The sequence below is a fragment of the Muscardinus avellanarius genome (assembly GCF_963383645.1).
Source record: "Muscardinus avellanarius genome assembly, chromosome: 1".
Taxonomy (NCBI): Eukaryota; Metazoa; Chordata; class Mammalia; order Rodentia; family Gliridae; genus Muscardinus; species Muscardinus avellanarius.
The window spans coordinates 100,321,791-100,343,487 of record NC_137786.1 but is presented as its reverse complement, the minus strand read 5'-3'; the positions used below and the strand labels follow the sequence as shown (position 1 = coordinate 100,343,487).

Sequence of the window (21,697 nt, the reverse complement as noted above, 5' to 3'; positions counted from 1 at the left end):
ATTGGTAGATAGACAAATTGGTAGATAAAAATTTAAATATCCTCAAATTTTTTTATTCCCTTTAACAGCTACTCAGAAAATAATACAAACTTAAGTCTCTTGAGTTGGCATGACTCTCCTATTACATGGGTGTTTGTTGTTGTTGTTGTTGTTGTTTTGTGGTACTGGGGGTGGAACCCAGAGGCTTTCTACCTCTGGGCTATACTCCCAGACCTACTTTACATTTTATTTTGGAAACAGGGTCTCACTAAGTAGCCCACAGCCTCACTAAGTAGCTGAGGCTGGCTTCAAACCTGTGCGATCCTCCTGTCTCAGCCTCCCAAGCGCGGGGATTACAAGCATGCGCCACCACGCCCGGCTACATGGGTGTTTTAATAAGAACCGAGAAGGACATTATTATATTGGCCAGTATCTAAAAGTAAACATTTAATGTATCTCGCCTTCTCCATTCTGGAACTCTACTAGTACAAGGAAATGTTTAATTAGTATTGCAAAAAGGGAAGTAGTCAGCCAGGCATGATGGCACATGCTTGTGATACTTGGGAGACTGAGACAGGAAGAACACAGGTTAAAGGAATACCTCAGCAAGTAGTGAGACTCTCATCAACCTATCGAGACCTTGTTTCAAATAAGAATAAAGAGCCGGGCGTGGTGGCGCACGCTTGTAATTCCCGCGCTTGGGAGGCTGAGACAGGAGGATCACACAGGTTTGAAGCCAGCCTCAGCTACTTAGTGAAGCTCTCAGCAACTTTGTGAGACCCTGTTTTCAAATAATGTATAAAAAAATTGGTCTGGGAGTATAGCCCGGAGGTAGAAAAGCCCCTGGGTTCCACCCCAAGTACCATACATACATACATACATACATACATACATAAAATAAGAATAAAATAGGGCTGGGGGTATGGCTCTGAGGTAGAATGCCCCTGGGATCAATCCCCAGCACTAAAAAAAAAAAAGGGAGGAGGAGTCAAAATAATAGCTTTACTTCAAATTCATTAGATATAAGACAACAGTGGCTCAGAGCAGAGCCTATTATCATGTACACATGGAATAGAGAAGTGGAAATTAAATAAAAACATCCATGGTACATTTAAATAAATCAAGTTCAAAACCAAACCAAATCTTTTTTTAACTTTTTAAGTACTAGAGATTGAACCCAAGGGCATTCTACCTCTGAGATACACCCCCAGTCCTATTTTTCATTTCTTTACTTTGAAACAGTCTCACTAAGATGCAGAGGGCTTCACTAAGTAGCTGAGGCTGGCCTCAAACCTGCAATCCTCCTGTCTCAGCCTCCCAAGTACTGGTATTATAAGCATGTACCACTACGCCCAGCTCCAAACCAAATTTTGAGAAATGTTGAACTAAAAATAAACAATGTCAGCTTCATTCTGATACAAAAAAACAAATTACAAACATAGGCCCGTACTTACAACTTTCAGCTGAACAAGTAATTTGTAGACATCTGCCATGTCAGCCAAAATCAGCAACCGAGTAACCGCAGAGAGCAAAGCTCGGGCTGCCCGGACCATGTTTCCTCGTTTCACAGAGGAGCAGGGATCATCTGCAAACTCTCCTGCAGCGCTCTTCATCAAATCTCCTGTTTTATGGAACGAAGAAACAAACTCAGCAAGGATTAACCTGAATGATCTATATGTAAGAAATTTTTTTTTTAAAGTTCAAATTGTATATTTCATGTACAGATTTAGTTTAAGGGTCATTTTTATATTTTTGTAAATAATTTTTTATTGGTACATTGTAGTCATACATCTTAATGGGATAAAAAAAAATCTTGTGGAGATATACATGCACACATCACCCAGTCAGCCCCTACCCAGTCCCTAACCTTCCCTCCCCCTCCCTCCTTCCCATGCTTGGCTTCCTGATGACTTTGATATGTTTAAGTACATCATGTGATTTAACGAGTTTCCCTCTTCCCCCTCCCATCCCCTCAGATAGGTCACCTTAACTGCTCCTCTATAGGATCCCTTCTTCATCTACAATTCCTCCTGTTACCCATTTCTAGTTTTCACACATTAGGAAAAGCATCTAATTTCTTATTTTTGTGACATTTCACTGTAAATGCCATAATTTTGTTCTCCCTTATGGCTGGCAAAATTCCATTGTGTACACAGCCCATAGTTTTGAAATCCACTTATCCGTTGAAGGACATCGTGGCTGGTTCCGCAGTTTGGCAATGGTGAGCTGTGCAGCTACGAACATGGTTGTTCATGCATTAGTTTGGTATTTTGGTTTTCATTCTTTTTGGTAGATACTCAGAAGTGGCATTGCTGGATCATATGGTAAGTTCATTTTCCTTCTGGGGATCTTCCGTACTGTTCTCCAAGATGGTTGCACCAGCTTGCAATCCCACCAGCAATGTATTAGAGCGTCTATTTCTCCACATCTGATCAATTACAGTTTCTTTCTTCCTTGGAAATCCTTCTTTTAATTGGTCTTCATTTTTGTTGTTTGCTTTTCTTTTTATGTTTTAGCTGTCACCAAAACAGACATCCTCATACAATGCTAGTGATAATATTCAGAGTGACTTGGTACTATGAAGAGACTTAAAAATACTTCTTCCCTTAATCTAATGATAATACCCTTTTCTTTTTTTTTAATTTTCTAACTGGTGCATTGCAGTTGTACATCTTAATGAAATACAAGATGGTGGAAGCATACATGCACACATCACCCAATCAGCCCTTACCCAATCCCCACTCCATTCCCTCCCCCTCCCTCCTTCTCATGTTTGGCTTAGTAACTGACTTTGATATGTTTGTTAACATACATCATGTACATTAGGGAATTTCCCTCTTCCCCACTCCCATCCCCTTCAGTTAGGTCGCCTTATTTGCTCATCTATAGTACCTCCCATCAAGAAGAGCAAACTCATGTCATTTACAGAGAAATGGATGGAACTGGATAACATTATACTAAGTGAGATTAGTCATAAAAGATAAGAAATCGGATGCTCTCCCTAATATGCGGAAGCTAGGTATAAAATGGGTCATAGGAGGACCTTTAGATGAAGGAGATAATACCCTTTTCCAAAGATGATTATTTTATGTATCATAAAAAAGAACAAAATCCAAGATTTGAAGGGGAAAAGACTGATTGAACATAATCTATCCCACATCCACAGAATGATATAAAATCTAGTCACACACACACACACACACACACACACACACACACACACACACACAATCAAGAGGAGAATGTGTAGCTGGGCGTGGTGGTACACGCTTACCATCCCAACATGCATTCAGGAGGCTGAGACAGGAGGATTGAGTTTCAAGGACAGCCTCAGCTACTACTTAGTGAGGCCCTTTGCAACTCAGTGAGACCCTGTTTCAAAATAAAGAATAAAAAAATAGACTGGGGGTATAGCTCAGAGGTAGAATTCCCTTCAGTTCCATTCCCAGTACTGAAAAAAAAAGAGTGTGTGTATGTGTACACTTGTGTGTTTGTCTACTGGAGAGTGAATCCAGAAGCATGCTACCTGAGCTACAACGCTAGCCCTATTTTCATTTTGAAACAGGGTCTTTACTACATTGCAGAGGACCTCACTGAGTTGCTGAGGCTGACCTCAGAACCTGAAATCCTCCTGTCTCTGCTTCCCAATTACTGTGATGACAGGTGTAGGCCACCACGCCAGGCAAGAGTTCTTTTTCAAAAGGTAACTAACTACCACTTAGTCTGCTCAGTGCATTCCTAAAAGATCAGAAGAACCCTTAACATACACAAAGTGCACTCAAGAAACTAAAGCATACAAGGTGATGGTCCAAGGTCACAGTCCCAGTTGCCTCCAGTGAACTACACAATATCTAGTATTAACTAAGATGGAAAGGAGGTTAAATTGAAGACAGCCCACTACTACTGTACCATCTGCCCTGAAATCAGATTTTCATATCCTAGTGTTTTCTCCTGAATAAGCTGGGATAAAAGTTAACTCCTCCAGAGGACAAAACACCCATCAGTTCTTCATCAGAATGGGATAAGATCAAGGCCTTTCTAAAGCATCAAATATCTTAACTAAATCCCCCTCAAAATAAACTTTATACAGTTAAAGGGTAAGGACAGACTCAGAAAAGTGTGTGTGTGCACACAGGCATGTGCATGCACTGAGATAGGAAGATCGCAGGTTCGAAGCCAGCCTCAGCAACTTGGTGAGGCTCTCGGCAATTTAGCAAGACCTGTTTACAAATAAAAAATAAAAAGCCAGGGATGGGAGTACATCCCAGAGGGATAAGGCCCCTGGATTCCACTCCCAGTGCCAAAAAAATAAACTGAGATTCTTTCCAGTTCTCGGGGACTGATCATCCCCCTCTCCTACTACATATAACAGCTTCACATCCAAAGCCTGTATATACTATGCTCCAAAGAACCCCAATGGAAACGTTACACTATCATCTCTAAAATAATACTAAGGATACTTTTAACCTTTGTGTGTGTGGGGGGGGGGGGGGTTATTGGGGATTTAAACCAGGGGCATTCTACCTCTGAGCTCTCTCTCTCTCTCTTTTTTTTTTTTTTTGGTGGTACTGGGGTTCCTGGAAGCCCTTCTACCTCTGGGCTACACTCCCAGACCTATTTTTTATATTTTTATTTGGAAACAGGGTCTCTTAAGCCAGCAAGGCTGGCTTCAAACCTGCGTGATCCTCCTGTCTCTACCTCCCAAGCGTGGGGATTACAAGCGTGCGCCACCACGCCCGGGTATTCTTTATTTTGAAACAGGGTCTCACCAAGTTGCAGAAGGCCTCACTAGGTAGCTGAGACTGGCTGAGAACCTGTGATCCTCCTGTCTCAGCCTCCCAAATACTGGGATTACAAGTGTGCACCAGCATGCCCGGCTTTCAAATTTTGTTTTCTAAGATATAAAAATCCTATGGTTACTATTATTAAACTGAAAAAAGTGAAAAATGTAGAAGTGACACACATTACTAAGTCTTTTTTTTTAAAGCTTTATAAAATCGGCTATCTTAAGACACCTATCTAAAATATGGGTAAGCCATGTGGTAATGTGGGTATATCTACAGCCCCAATGTCATCATTTCTATTTTCGGTCTAAATATGATGCGAAGAGGTTCAACTATTAAAGATATTGGTAGGCATCTTATGAAAGCATATTACTTTTATCAGCTGCAAAATCCAAAGAAAAAAGGCATTTTAAGACATCCACCTGAAGGCTTTTACAAACAAGCAAAGACACATTCGTGTGATGACAAAAGCTTCCAGGTGAAGAATTGTTACCAAACATCTTAAATATGTTCAAATTACTCACCTCAGGATCAGTTTCATGGTTATATGGGAAATTCCTACTCCCTCCTCCTGCTGATTTACCAGATGGCCTTGCTTATATCACTTTATTCTCTTTAAATCAAAATTATTTTAACAGTTTAAAATAGTTTTTTTCTTTTTTTCTGTACTGGGGTAGAACCCAGGGACATTCTATCTCCGAGCGACACCCCCACCCAGCCCTATTTTTTATTTATTTTGAAGCAAGTTCTCACTAAGTTGCTGAGGGCCTCATTAAGTAGCTGAGGCTGTCCTCGAACTGAGATCCTCCTGTCCCAGCCTCCCAAGTACTGAGATTACAAGTGTGAGCCACCACACCCAGCTGTTTAAAATATGTTCCCTTTTTAACAATGGCAGCCTTCAGCCTTTTATTTAAAATTAAAAGAAAACTGACAGCCAGTGTGGTAGCCTATGCTTATATCCCTAGTACTTGGGAAGCTGAGACAGAAAGATCACAGGTTCAAAGCCAGCCTCAGCAAGTTAGCAAGACCCCGTTTCCAAATAAAAAATAAAATTGAAATGGGTCTATAATTTGGAGGTAGAATACCTCTGGGTTCAACCGCCAGTAAAAAAGAAAAAAAGAAAAAACCTGTTATATCTACCATACTCTTAACTGTATTTACTGCACTTCTTTTCTTTTGGTACTGGGAATTGAATTCCAGAGACATTCTACCTCGGAGCTGTGCTCTCAGCCCTATTTTATTTTTCAGTTTGAAACAGGGTCTCACCATGTTGCTGAGGGTCTCTCTAAGCTACTCAAGCTGTCCTTGAACCCACAATCTTCCCATCTCAGCCTCCCAAGTACTGGGCAAATTATATGTGTGTGCCAACATGCCTGGCTTATCATATTTCCTAAAATTCTGACATAAAAACATTAAAGAGAAGTCTTTAGTTTACTGGCATAAATAGCATCCTTAAATCATATTACTCCATAAAGGATATTTATACAGCCATTAAAAATTACCTTGTTCCAGAATACATTGGATCTTAAACATCTTTCAGTAAAGGTGAACACAATCAAGCACAAGACATTTCTACCCTCATATTCATAAATGAAAGAGTTTAGACAAAAAGTTAACCAATGGCTTCACCTGAGATACAAAATTATAAGTAATTTTTCTTTTTGTTCTTCCTAATCAAACATATGTTCAGTGCAGGAAAGTAGCTTTCACTGTTGTTTAATTCTTTATTCTACCCTGGCAATAAGCACAGGAAGGGAAATGAAAGCAAACAATCAACATCACAGGAAAACTTTTATTTATTTATTTATTTATTTATTTATTTATTTATTTATTTTTATTTTATTTTTGTGGTGCTGAGGGTGGAACCCAGGGGCTTTCTACCTCCGGGCTATACTCCCAGACCTTCTTTTTTTTATTTTATTTGGGAACAGGGTCTCACTAAGTTGCCAAGAGCCTCAGTAAGTGAGACTGGCTACGAACCTGTGCGATCCTCCTGTCTCAGCCTCCCAAGTGCAGGGATTACAAACATGCACCACCACGCCTAGCTCAGGAAAACTTTTAAAAACGGCCCTAAACAGCTTAGCGTCTTTTTACACAAGACGTGGATTTGAATTCCTACAATTTCACTATCATGGATTCTGAATTTGTTTTATTTATTTATGTTTTTAACCTGCTGGGGATCAAACTCAGAGCTTTAAACATACTAGGCAAGCACTCTGTCACTTAACCACACACCTGACCCTCCTAATTCTTAACTACTTTTTAGTGCTTTAGCTCCACCGATAAACCTACTTTATGCCAAATCTCCTTGAACATATCTGATGAAAGGATCCAAACAAGAAGTGATAAAACTATTTTCATCTCTTTATCATTCTACCAATTCTCATCATACAAAATAGTAAAATGACAGTACCAAGATTCCACAAAATTATCTGCCAACTTCAAGATAATCAAAAGTTTCTACAGATGGTCTTATGCCTGTAGTCCCTGTTACTTCCAGCTAGTTGGGTGTCTAAGAGCCGAGAAAGTTCAGGACCAGCCTGTCAACATGGTGAGGGCCTGTCTGGAAACAACAAAAGTCAATGCATATTTTCTACCCCATCCTATCTCCCATCCTTTCCCCCAGAATTCTAATTAATTTTCCATGATCTAGTGTAAAACATTTTCCACATTTGTCAATGAAGATACAATAGCAATATGTTTGCAAAGAATAACGAACTTCACAACATAGTCCTTATGGGAAGAACCAAATAGCAAGAGACATCTGGCATAGTCCATACACCCTGTGATAGGAGGGTGAGTCTGAATAATTTGCACAGTTCTCTCCACCTTCACCCTTCCACTCATCACTGGCTTATACTTGGTGAAACTTAAGCCCCTCGATGATACACCCTAGTTACAGAAAAATAGACAATGAGTCAAAGAATCTCTAACAGATGCTTTAAAAAAAAAAAAACTTTCCAGAATGCCAGTTTCCTCTTTAATCCACAAAACTGCTTATCTTTTGAAAGTCAACCCAAGAAATAAACAATTATTAAAATCTGAATCAGTAAAGCCAAGAAAACCTCTCAACCTATCCTCCTTTCCCACCACCTGGGGGCAGGGAAAGAAAAGTTGAAAATTCCACTTCTTGCAATTGACAGACAGGATGGATTTTTTAAAGTTAAAATAGAGTACCACACATATTCATGTTCTCATTTTCCTTACTAATTCAAGTGCACCCTGCTGCTATTCAGAAACACTCCAAAGAGAGGCACTTGCTTCCTGATTACACATTCAAATAAATGCATAACATGCATTTCAACTTGGAATCACTTTCTTAAGAAATTAACTAGTGGAAACCAAGTTACTGCAACATCATGGTTGACGTCATGCCAAAGTCAAAATTTTTAAACCTAAGATAACTTCTTTAACTACACAGTACAAATATGCTAAGGCAATAATATTACCCATGGCAACTTATGGATATTATTACCCAGTTATTGTTATTTGTGTGAGCTTAACAAGACACTTTAAATTTAAAAAGAAGAAAAGAGAAGCAATTCAAAATGACAGGACACATTTGAATTTAATAACTTCACTCTAATTTTCTCACTCCCAAGTTGGCTCCACCAGAACTCGAATCTCTGCAAAGCAGCATATGCTCACACAAGGGTAGTGATCCAGAAGCAGACAGCAGCCTTGACACATCCCAAGTCAAAGAAAATACAGCCTCACCCAGAGACTTGCAGTTTAAGTCAGACTTTAAGACATAAAAAATTCCCAGATGACAACCAGTTAACGACTTTCCAAAATATATATTTTGCTTTTTCTGCTCAAATTAAATGAAGAGCAAAAGAAAATAGATTAAATGGTGAGACTGGAGGTCTGGTCAATAATGAACCATTCTTTAATTAATCACAGTCCTCAGGAACATATGAAGGGTAGGAATTGGAGTGAAAGCATTTCTAACAATAGCCCCAGCCATAAGGGATCACACGGAAAGAGACATCCACAAAAGTAAGAGGAGAAAGCTAGATGCAAAATCTACCCAGAAGGCACGGAGAAAAGGGAGTATAACAAATGAGAAGCCAAAACTCATGGCAAGAATACGAAAAAATCAGCTTACTTTTTATTAGAGTTAATGAAGAAAGTTATTACACTAATCTAAAAACCTAATTAACTTTAATCCTTTTCAAAATTTTAAATGTTTCTCTACTATTGCTCTTCCACAGCATCATTAAAATATTTTGAAACCCACACTCAGCATTCCAAAGGAGAAATTCATGTTTGCAATTTTTCTCCTGTGAAAAATTAAAAAGCTTATATGTAAGCTCAAGCTCATGATTTCAACCTGATTAAAACCATGCTAACTGGACTAGACAAATTAAAATGCAATCTCTCACACACCCACACAACGCTCCTCTAAGCCATATTTTAAGTCTTCACGTAATGAACTCAGCACACCCAGACTCTACTCTGCCTCCTGTCTGCCTCTCAAACCCCGCCCAGAGCAGCCACTGACAGCTGCTTGGTCCTAACCACACCTGCCTTTTAACATCCATCTTCCACGCTGCCTATATTAGACGTGGTACATCAGTTTGAAGCTGTCAACACTGGCACTGGACAGGAGACCAATTTTCACCTCCTTCAGTCTGATTCTAGTCATGGTTTCCAGGGATGGGGGGAATACCTCAAGAATCTGACAACTTGCACTGAATATTCCTTTTGTCATGGATAAAATACATTATTTTCCTTTAAATTGCTTTGCCAAGATTCAATGAAAACACAACACAGACACATACACACTATATACACATATGCACACATATTTCTCATATATGTCATTCAAGTTGTACCAAGGAAGATAGCATCTATGTCCTCAACATCACTACACAATTGCTAAGTAAAAGAATCTCCCCTCAGGCATGGTGGCATATATCTGCAATCAAAGCTACTCAGAAGGCTGAGGCACAGAATGTTAAGTTGGAGGCCAGCCGTGGCAATTTAATGAGACCCTGCCTCAACATATAAAATAAAATGGGCTGGAGATGTGGATGGCTCACAAGGGCATCATGCTGAGTGTAAAAAATACCAAAAATTAATACTGTATGATTCCATGATTAACACAATTACAGAGCAGAGAACAGATTTGTTACCCGGGACTTAGGAAGGCTGGGGAGGGAAAAGGAGTATGAATGTGACTAAAAAGAGGTGGTATGAGCCAGGCATGGTGGCGCACACTTGTAATCCCCATGCTTGGGAGGCTGAGACAGGAGGATCGCACAGGTTTGAAGCCAGCCTCAGCTACTTAGTGAGGCTCTCAGCAACTTAGTGAGACCCTGTTTCAAAATAAAATATAAAAAAGGTCTGGGAGTATAGCCCGGAGGTAGAAAGCCTCTGGGTCCCACCCCCAGTATCACCAAAAAAAAAAAAGGGGGGGGGGTAGTATGAGGGAGATCTTTTAGAAACAGACTGATTACAGTAAGAGTTACACAAATCTAAGAACTAAGAACTATATGCCTTGTGCCAATGTAAACTTCCTGGTTTTGATATTGTACCATAGTTTTGTAAGATGTAACCACTGGGAGAAGGTAGGTGAAGGTTACACTGGACCTTTCTATCTTTGCAGTGTCTTGTGAATCTACAATTATTCTAAAATAAAAAGATTTAAAAAAACAACCTGATAATTGACATTTTTATTAGTAAGCAATTTTAACTTGACTAAAAACTAGCACAGCAGAATCCTAATGGCTCCAAGCTGAGGAGAATATGTTCTAACTGTAGGAAAGTCACCTGAGTTCTTAGCACACAGTGTCTCAACATGCTCCTAAATGACTGAAGTCATAGGAAAGTAAAGTATTACAATTTTTTATATACCAGGTCCTTATTTTATACATTAAGATCAGATTCTTTTTTTGCACCGGCAAAGCTGGCAGTCAGCCTGCACGACAACTGGCCACATCTCCCTTTGCACCGTGTTGACGGTCACTTGTGTAACAGCTCCATTTCCTTCCTAATACCACAGCTCTAGGTCTTTCCTCTAGGCGCTCTGTTCTCAGTCTCTTTAACCCTTCCTGAACACATCTGAGAGACCAATCTCCTCAAAACACCAGTTTTCCTCAAATTCTGTGTTGCCCAGATGGCAGAACGTCTTAAAACAGGAAGAAAATTAAAGAGGCATATTTCAGTTTAATTTAAGAAGAAAAAAGGCTTTAAAAATAAACACAAACCAATACATAAAAAACTTCCTTCCTGAGGTAGTTGGTCTTGTGTCACTTGATACTTAAGCATATGGGAAGCAGTGAGACCTGTCCCAACCACAGAATTTGATTCTACATCACTCTCCTAATAGTCCAACCTTCCTCGCATGGGATCCCAAGCCACCACCCTCTAAAACCTAGCTCCAGATGCGTACGTGTGTGCTAGGGATCAAACCCAGGCCCTTGCCCATGCTAAGCATGCAGTCCACCAACTGAACTATACCCCCAGCTTCTAACTTCTACCTCCTAACTTCTTCCAGCAGTGCTCAAAATGACCAGCATCCCATTCCAGTCACAGCCCTCACTATTCCCCAAACACTGCTCACATGTCTGTTAATTTTCTTACCTACATGACTTCCCCCCTCCCTTCTTCCACCTTTCCCAACCCAATGCGAGCTCTAACCTTTCAGGAAGATTCCTAATCTCATTTTTACTCCTTCATTCCTGTCACTCATGACCGTTATTTATTTTCCGTATCTATATGACCTGATTATGAGCTTTAGGGCAAAATAAGAACACCCTCCTGTCTGCTAGAAGGCAGTTTCCTTCAGGGGACCACACACGATCAACCAGCCCATTTCCCACTCTGGTTCCTCCACACGAGCTTCTTCCCAGGAAACCCATTATTGCCTAATGTACCCATCACCTATCCAGCCTCTTTACTGAACCAACCATCATCAGAAGCAATGTGGAATTAAAGATGTAGCTCCACTTCTTTGAGTCTCCTTTCCCTTCATCCACCCAGAAATGTCCAAGAGCTCTAGGGAAGAAGCCACTGACACAGCAACAAATCTCTAATTCTGACATCTGAGAACCCACTTGAATTGTGACCAGTGGGATATGAAACTCTGATGTGACAGGAGCTATTCCTCACCACTTTCATTTTAATGTCAATAGTTCTGTTGGGTGTTGTTTTGTTTTCTTTTGTTGTGATACTAGGGGTGAAAAACAGGGTCCTTCTACCTCCATGGTATACCCCCAGACCTATTTTATTTTTATTTGAAAAGAGGGTCTCATTAAGTTGCCAAGAGCCTCACTAAGTTGCTGAGACTAACTTCGAATCTGCAATCTTCCTATCTCAGCCTCCCTCGTATGGGATTACAGGCGTGCACCACCACGCCTGGTTCAATGGTCCTGTTTTAATGTCTCTCCTTTTCCAAACAAGTTTCATTTAAGTCTCCTCATGTGTCTTTTGGATGTCCCCTCTCTAGCTAAGGGACCTGTTTTTCTGGGCAGAACCCTATAAAGGGACTCATAAAATATAGATACCAAAAAGCAACCCTACTCTTCACTTACGTACGTATGTATGTATGTATGTATGTATGTATGTATGTATGTATAAGAAGTAACACTTAGTCACCATGAGGTTTCATTTAAGGGTGATAAAAATGTTCTAAAATTAGATAACCAATGATGGCTGCACAACTCTAGTGAATACCCTTTTAAAAAATCACTAAATTATATACTTTACAAGAGTAAATTATATATACATTATATACATACATACATACATATATATATATATATATATATATATACACATACACATACACACACACATAGTATATACGTTATATCTCTGTTTCTTTTTATAGGTGAGATCTCTACCCCTATCAAGTACATGTTCATTTCCAATGAGGAAAACACACTATCAATTTTAAGAAAAGAACCTTTCCTCACATTCTACTCCCTGGAAAATAGTTAACTATCTTAAATATTTCAATGCCTATCACAGACCTGATACCATGTTAGATATCGCAGAGAAAGGGTACCAGACTACTAAAGAAGCTGCCTTGCTTGCAAAGGGAGAAGACAATCTAATTAATTATCACAGTAATAAGAACCAGGAAGAAAGAGTATAAAAGTAAGAATGATCTAATCTAGCCAGGAGTGGGGTGCATGCTTGTAATTCTAGTACTTGGGAGGCTGAGATAGGAAGATCTCAGGTTTTCAACCAGCCTTACCTACTTAGGCCCTCTGCAACTTAGTGAGACCTGTTTCAAAATAAAGAATTTTTAAAACAGGGATGAGGTGTAGCTTGGAGGTAGAATGCTCCCAGGATTCAATCCCCAGAACTAGGGAGAAAAAAAGAATGACCAAATTAAAATTGGTGGTATGGAAGGTGAGAAGAGTCCCAAAAAGAGACTCACATAAAAGATTTCACTAATAGAAACAAACAAGAGAAATTTACATACTCATTCAAAATAGGATAGGGACTAGAAAGAGAGGTTATGTATTGTATCATGATTGCTCTGAAACAAGAAACAAAATAAAATACAAATTTACCTGAAACAATTGTATGTATTTTTTGTTTGTTTTTGGAGCTCTTTTTTAGTATTAGAGATGGATACAGGGGCATTCACCCCTGAGCTACACCCCCAGTTTTATTTTTTTATTCTTTATTTTTGGAACAAGGTCTCACTAAGCAGCAGAGAGCCTCACTAAGTAGCTGAGGCTGGCGTGAGCCTGCAATCCTTTGTCTCAGCCTCCCAAGTACCAGGATTACAAGCATGGGCCACCACACTCAGTTAATTCAATGTATTTTAAAATGTCCTTAGGCAGGGGGTAGTGGCATATGCCTGTAATCCCAGTACTTGGAAGACTGAGATCGTAGAATTACAGGGTAGAGGACAGCTTCAACAATGCACCAAGACTCTCAGTACTTGGAAGACTGAGATCGTAGAATTACAGGGTAGAGGACAGCTTCAACAATGCACCAAGACTCTCAGAAACCTACAAAGATCCCGTTTCAAAATTAAAAGGGCTGGAGGCGTACTCAGAGGTAGAATGCTTGTTTCAATCCTCAGGATCATAGTAAATAAATAAAAAAGCTGGATGTGGTGGTATACCCTTGTAATCTCAGTATTTGGGAGGCTGAGACAGGTGGATCATAGGTTCCTGGTCTGCCTCAGTAATTTAGTGAGGCCTTCTGCAACTTAGTAAGACCCTGTTTCAAAATAAAAGAGTAAAATAAGGCTGGGGTGTAGCTTGGAGGCAGAATGCCCCTAGGTTCAATCCCTAGTATCACATACACAAAACATAATAAATAAATAAATAAATAAATAAATAAATAAATAAATAAATAAATAAATGGTCTTGGTCACAACTCAATGAAGACTTAGCCAAACTTGTCTATAATTGAGTTTCATCATAGGCTACAAGATGAACTGACAAGTAGAACTTTCCCATAAAAAACAATGCTCAAAACTGTCCTAAACCAGACCATTAAACTGCTTTAAGGGTTGGGGATTAGGTTAGTAGTAGAGTACTTAGAGTACTAAGTACTTGCTTAGAGTACACAAGGCCCTGGGTTCAATTCCTAACACTGCCAATGGGGGAAAAGTTTAAATTTAAAACCCACTGGATGGGTTAAATAGTGACCCCCTACAAATGTATGTGTACTTGCAACCTGTGAGTATGAATTTACTTGAAAACTGTGTCTCTGCAGATGGTCAAGTTAAAATGAGGTCAAGCTAAATTAGGATGAACTATAACTCAATATATAATGTCTTTAGGGAAAGAGGAAAATGTGGGTACAGAGATACAAGAAAATAATATGTGACAACAAAAAGATTCAAGTGATATGTCTCCAAGCCACAGAATGCCAGGACTGCTAGCAACCACAGAAAGCTAGGAAAGGCATGGAACACATTCTTGCTGAGCTCCAAAAAGGAACCAGGCCTGCCAACACTATGATTTCAGATTTCTGGTCTTCAGAATTATGAGAGAATTAAGTTTCTATTGTTCTAATTTATGTTATAGTAGCCCTAGGACTAATACACCCACTTCACTCATTTTACAGAATTTTAATTATTTCATCATTTCTAGCACTAGAGATATTTATCTTGGATCTCAAAAATCTGAAAATTATTCACCAAACATGGTTTTCAGTTCACAAATTAAGAACAACTGAAAACAGCCTGCCCCTCCCTCCCTCCCTCCCTCCCTCCCCCCCCTCTTGGTGGGGGGGGCTTTACTGGGGGTTGAACCCAGGGCACTCTACCTCTGAGATATACCTCTAGCCTTGTTTTTTATTATTTTGAAGAAGGGTCTCACTAAATTATGGAGGGCCTCACTAAGTAGCTGAGGTTGGCCGTGAACCTGAAATCCTCCTGTCTCAGCCTCCCAAATACTAGGATTACACACATGTGCCACCATACTCAGCTTGAAAATGTCATCTCTAACACGCTGTGATAATGTCACTTTTTGGGTGCTATCACAGGGATGAATTTGACATAAGATTTCACTGTACTGTATTCTTTGTTTTCAGGCACCACAAAACCAATGAGGTCTTCCTAAAGACCAATAAAAGCACCTGTCCATAACAGAGACTCAATTCATGTTTGCTGGTATCGAATGAATGGTTTACAAAACACTACACCTTTGTTCAAGTCCTCCTCCTAGAACACAAATCTAAAACAAAGCTATAGGTTTCAAGAAGTTTATCTTCACCAAGACACAGTGGTACACATCTGTAATCCCAGAGGCTGAAGAAGAAAGGATCGCCAAGTGCCTGGTCTGGGGAACTTAATGAGAACCTGTCACAAAAATCTTTAAAAAGGGCTGGGGGGTATGGCTCAGTGACAGCACTCACCTAGCAAGTACAAGATCCTAGGTCCAGTCCCTGGTACCCTCAGCACTTAGCGAAGCCCTCAGAAACTTAGTGAGATGTCTCTTCTTTACTTTCCACTGCTGGGTATAGAGCCCAAGGGCGTTCTACCTCCAACTTATACTACCAGCCCATCTTGAAAGGGTCTAAGTTAGTGATTAACTCAAACCTGCGATTCTCCAGTCTCAGCCTGCCAAATACTGAAATTATCACCACACCCAGCTAGAACCCCTGTTTCAAAATAAAAAATAGGGCTGGGTATAGCTCGGAGGTAGAATGTCCCTGAGTTCATCCCCAGTACCAAGAAACAAACAAACAAACGACAAAAGGTTTATCCTCCAGATGTTATCTCTTCTTTTCAAACGTGTAATATAACAATGATAGCTTTTCTAACATTAATTACTATAGTAAACTGGGAACTAATTACCATTTTGCCTTCTATCAATACTGGTTTTCTCCAAACATGATTCATTAAGCCCAGATTTATCTGCATCAAACTCAAACCAGTACAAATATGTATGGCTGACTTAACATACTAGTGTGACATTTTCTAGGGTATTTTCAGAATAATTTTCAAAGTAATGAATATTAACAGGATAAGTACTTTTCCATTTTATTGCTCCCATATCCTCATGAACTAAAAAGAGGTATCACATAGAATGAGAGGTAAACTCCTACATATTTCCTATGAGAAACATAGCTATGACTTAAATACTTTAAACACACAAGAGAAGTGGATGCGTATTCTTCAAAGTTGTCATTTTTGTAAGCTTCTGTCCTTGGTTAAAATATGAGAGAGTACAATTCAATACATCTCAAATAATTGAATATTATAAATTACTAAACAGTCACCAAGTATAAAAATGAGAATACTGACCACAGAAAGTTTTCTTCAAAGACTGGCTTTTGTAGGGACTAGAAATGGAGCTCAGTAATAGAGTACTTACCTAGCATGTGCAAAGTCCTGGGTTCCGCTCCCAGTGCCTCCCACCAAAAAAAAAACAAAAGCCTGATTTTCTATAAAGGCCTGCCTCACTTTATATAAAAAGCAATACTAAAGCCGGGAACTGTGGTGCATGCCTCTAATTCCTGTATTTGAAAGGTCAAGACTGGAGGAGTGCAGGTTCACAGCCAGCCTCAGCAACTTACTAATGCCCTCTGTGACTTAGTAAAAGCCTATTTTTTTGTTTGTTTTGTCTTTTTAAAGAGTGCTGGGGGTATAGCTCAGAGGTAGAATGCCTCTGGGTTCAATTCCTAGTGCCACCAATAAAAAGGCACTACTGAGTCAGGCAAATAGCACACAGCTATAATCTCAGAATTTAGAAGGCTGTGATAGGAGGATCCCAGGCTCGAGGACAACTCAGCAACTCAGTAAGACCCTGTTTCAAAATAACAAAAGAATAGCAGTGCTGGTGGTGTAACCTGAAAGTAGAATGCTCCTGGGTTCAATCCCCAGTATCCCCCCCCAAAAAAAATCAATATTGAGCTGGGCATGGTGGTGCATGCTTATTATTAATTCTAGTAACTGGGAGATTGAGACAGGAGGGTCACAGGTTTGAGGACAGTCTCAGCAGGTTGTGAGACTCACATCCACTTAGATCCTGTTCCCAAGTAAAAATAAACTAGGGCTGGGGGTGTACCTCATAGGGAGAATGCCTCTGGGTTCACTCCCCAGTGCTACCAAGAAAAGAAGAAAAAAAAAATCAATATTGAGCCAGGCATGGCAGTAAATGCCTATAACCCCAGTACTGAAGAGGCTGAGACAGAAAGATTGCAGGTTCAAGGTGAGCAAAATAAAAAATAAAATAGTTCAGAAGTAGAACACCTCTGGGTTCATACCATACAATTAATTTAATTAATGATAATGAATGGCAAAATTGTCCTACCTTGTTTTCGAACATCTTCTACAGCAGCCACAAGCTCCTCCTTGAGAAACTGACTCTCCTTTGCAATTTTATCCCCCTTCTCCAAGAAATTCTCAGTTGCTTGTTCAACAGATGCAGCCAAAACATGTGCCTTCTTAGAACGACCTCTTTTTTTATTAGAGGGCCCCTTACTATTAGTGTTTACCAGGGTTGTAACCTGAAAGTTTCATTAAGAAAAAATAAATTAAACTGAAATCATCTAAATGAAAATAAAAGAACAACTTTAAAGATGGTAAAAGTATGTGATTCATAAAGAAATGAAGCATCACATTTAAATATTCTGCTAAAACTAAGAGCAGTAGTATACACCTAGAATCCTAGTACTTGGAAGGCTGAGACCAGAGGACTGCAAGTTGGAAGCCAGCCTCAGTAACTTATTGAAAGGCTGTTTCAAAATTTAAAACCACTCAAGGTTATTATATCTCAGTGGTAGAAACCCCTAGGTTCAATACCTAGTACCACAGAAAAGACTCTGCTAAGCATTAACACACAACTGTCTCCATATTTAAAATATACATAGCCGGGCATGATGGCATACCTGTAATCCCAACATATGGGAGGCTGAGACAGGAAGATTGCAGGTTTAAGGATAGCCTCAGCAAATAGTGAGATTCTCAGCAACCTAGCCCTGTTTCAAAGGCTAGGGAGTGTAGCTTGGAGGTAGAAAGCCCCTAAACCCATCCTCAGTACCACAAAAAAATATTTAAAAAGATATACATATGGCTTCTAGTCCTTTTGGATAAGATCAAGTGTAGGATATACAGCAATGGTACTACATTTAGGTTTCAAAATACTTTAGCTTTCTCAATGTGTAACATTAAAAATATAACACAAAGGAGTGGGGCTTATTGGTGTACGCTTGTAATCTCAGTACTTGGAAGGCTGAGACAGGAGGATCACAGGTTCGCAGCCAGCCTCAGCTATTTAGTGAGGCCCTCCACAACTTAGTGAGACCCTGTTTCAAAATAAAGAATAAGCCAGGTGTGGTGGCACATGCTTGTAATCCCAGCATTCGGGAGGCTCAGACCGGAGGATTGCAGTTCGTGGACAACCTCAGCTACTTAGTGAGGCCTTCTGCAACTCAGTGAGACCTGGTTTCAAATAAAGAATAAAAAATAGGGCAGGGGTGTAGCTCGGAGGTCGAATGCCCCTGAGTTCCATCCCCAGACCCACAAAAAAAAAAAAAAAAAGAATAAAAAATAGGGCTGGGGGTGTAACTCAGAGGTAGAATGCTCCTAGGTTTGATCCCCAGTACCATAAAAATAAAACATACACACACACACACACACACACACACACACACACACACACACACACATTAGAGTCAGGCATGGTGGTGCATGCCTATAATCCTGGTACTTGGGAGGCTAAGAGGAGGATTGTAGGTTCAAGGACAGCCTCATGAAGTAATAAAACGCTCATCAACCTATTGAGAGACCCTGTTTCAAAATAAAAATAAAAAATAGGGCTCAGAGAGTATAGCTCAGAGGTAGAATGCCCCTGGGTTCAATCTCCAGTACTACAATATATATATAAATAAAATTAAAAATATAATACATATTTTAATCTCAAATACCTTTTTTTTTTTTCCAGGTCTGGGGATAGAACTTAGGGGTATTCGACCTCCGAGCTATACTCCCTGTCCTATTTTTTATTCTTTATTTTGAAACAGGGTCTCACTAAATTGCAGAGGGCCTCAATAAGTAACTGAAGCTGTCTGCGAACCACAATTCTCTGGTCTCAGCCTCCCGAATGCTGGGATTACAAGCGTGCACCACCACACCTGGCTTCTCAAATACCATTTTTAGTTTGACTTTACAAATAAAAAATTATTAGAAACAAGAGATGGGCATGGCATCTCACACCTGTAATTCCAGTATTTGGAAGGCTGAGACAGGAGGATTTTAACTTCAAGATCACCACTGGGTAACTCAGAAAAATGGTTTCAAAATAAAAATCAGTTCAGGCATGGTGGCACACACCATTACCTGGGCGGCTAAGACAGGAGGATCACAGGTTTGAGGCCAGCCTTAACAAATTAGCAAGACCCTGTTTCAGAATTTTTTAAAAAGGGGCTAGTGTCTGGGTTCTACCCGCAGTACCCTCTCAAAAAAAAAAAAAAAAAAACCCATAGAAACAAGTTAGATCTCTCTATTATATGTCACCAAGAAGTTTCAAAGGGACATCATCAGTGAATTTAGCTTTACCAGAAGGCCACATTTTGTCACTGTCATCAATCTTTGTAAAACATTTAAAAAAAAACTTCCTTAGGTCTTTGTTCAGTGTCATCTCACAAATTTTAGTAATTAATTAGTAAAGGCCCATAATAAAGAAGACAATGATTGCCCAAAGAAGCCTGTGATGGTGCTTTAAGTCCCAGAACACTAGCTATCATTAATAAGTACAAAACCAAATGAGCTATAGCTTGAAGATGATTAAAGTTTTGTTATAGTGCAAATCTGCCAAACAAAAGACCTACTGAAGGCTGTAGTACATGGGTTGCAAGACCATAAATACTCCAGAGTTTACCACACACTCCTACATGCAGATATATAAAATACTAATTTATACTTATGAGTTAGAATGGAATTTTTTAAAGATAGCAAGTGCCATTAAGTCTCACATTTTCTCTCACACAAACTATGCCAAAACATTTAAAGCATGTATCTAGTTATAGACAGTTAATAAATGTCATCAAATTGCAATACATATATCTGTAACGGAATAAACCAAAACCTACACCCTCAAATCTAATTGCCTGCTAATTAATCCTATACAATTAAAAGGTTCCTCACTCAGCTTAATGCCCTAACAATCAAGAGTCCATGTCCCATCTCCCTCTAAAGAAGGGTGAAGTTGTCTGCAAAGTGCAAACATTTGGAAAGTTGTACTACGTATCAATAGCCTCTACTACTAGTATTAAGACTGAACAAGAGCTGAGGTGGTGATGTAAGCCTGTAATCTCAGCACCTGGAAGGCTGAGACAGAAGACTGCAGGTTGGAAGGCAGATTCAGCAATTTAGCAAGATGCTCAGCAACTTAGCAACACCCTGTTTTAAAACAAACATACCAGGCATGGTGGCGCACGCTTGTAATCCCAGCATTTGGGAGGCTGAGACAGGAGGATCACAGTTCACTGACAGCCTCAGCTACTGAGTGAGGCCCTTTGCAACTAAGTGAGAGCCAGTTTCAGAATAAAGAATAGAAATAGGGCTGGGGGTGTAGCTTGGAGGTAGAATCCCCCTGGGTTCCATCCCCAATACAGCAGAAAAAATGGTGAGGGGTGGGGAGCTAGGAGTATAGCTTAAAGGTAGAATGTCCCTGGTTCAACACTGAATCTCTGGTACTATTCCCAGTACCCTGACACCCAAAAAATAATAAAATGGAAGCAGCAGCATTCTAAAGGATTAAATAAATCTATTAATATCCAATTACTATTTGATCCAAATCATCTAAGTGCAATCAACCAATATTCAACCACTTAAAGGCTTTGAACTAAATAATCTTGGTCTTGTATTTGTTACCAAACTGCTAAAGAACCATGTTACAACAACTATGTTTTTTGTGTTTTCCAGATTCTTACCTGTGTAACAAGAGGCTCCAACAGTCTTTCAACTGCCAGAGTCCTGATCTCCAGACTTTTGGGGTCCCATTTGAAGTTTATGTTGCCTGTGTGAACAGCAGTCATTTCTAAGAGAGAAACAAAAAACCAAAATCAAGCAACCATCAAAAATAAATTTGAAATACAGGACAAACTTTCACCAACTTATACATTCACCACAAAATGAAGTAACTCTCACTAGCCTGTACATGAGGAGCCAGTTACTCTTACAACCTCTTATACTTAACAATTTCAAGTATATTCTCAATACACAGAACTACTCTCTTTCAGATTCTCTGGTGCCAAGACATTTCTTCCTCCAGGTTTTTTCACTCCAACTTTAGAAGTAAGAAGAAAAGCTAAAGTGAATGCAAACGACTTTAAAGGGAATCTCTTGGGCTTGGGATGTAGCTCAGTAGTAGAGAGCACTTGCCTAGCATGTGGGAGGCCCTGGGTTCAATACCCAGAACTGCAAAAAGAAAAAATTTCTTCAGACACTAATATAGAAGATCCTCATTTTTCTTAGTCCAACAGCTCTATATCTAAAAAGGTATGCC

At 39.6% G+C, this 21,697-nt stretch overlaps 1 protein-coding gene across 3 annotated transcripts in view; it reads right to left on the bottom strand.

The window, feature by feature from the left end:
* Window positions 1-21,227, bottom strand: part of CTNNA1 (catenin alpha 1) — a gene marked incomplete at both ends in the record, with an annotated part of 137,832 nt that extends 116,605 nt beyond the window's left edge. For all 3 annotated transcript variants that reach the window (XM_080713162.1, XM_080713163.1, XM_080713164.1), the window contains 3 exons: window positions 1,434-1,600; window positions 17,501-17,696; window positions 21,123-21,227. In XM_080713162.1, coding sequence (XP_080569288.1) covers window positions 1,434-1,600; window positions 17,501-17,696; window positions 21,123-21,227 — 468 coding nt within the window. The remainder of the gene's footprint in view (window positions 1-1,433; window positions 1,601-17,500; window positions 17,697-21,122) is intronic.
* Window positions 21,228-21,697: the final 470 nt, after the last annotated feature.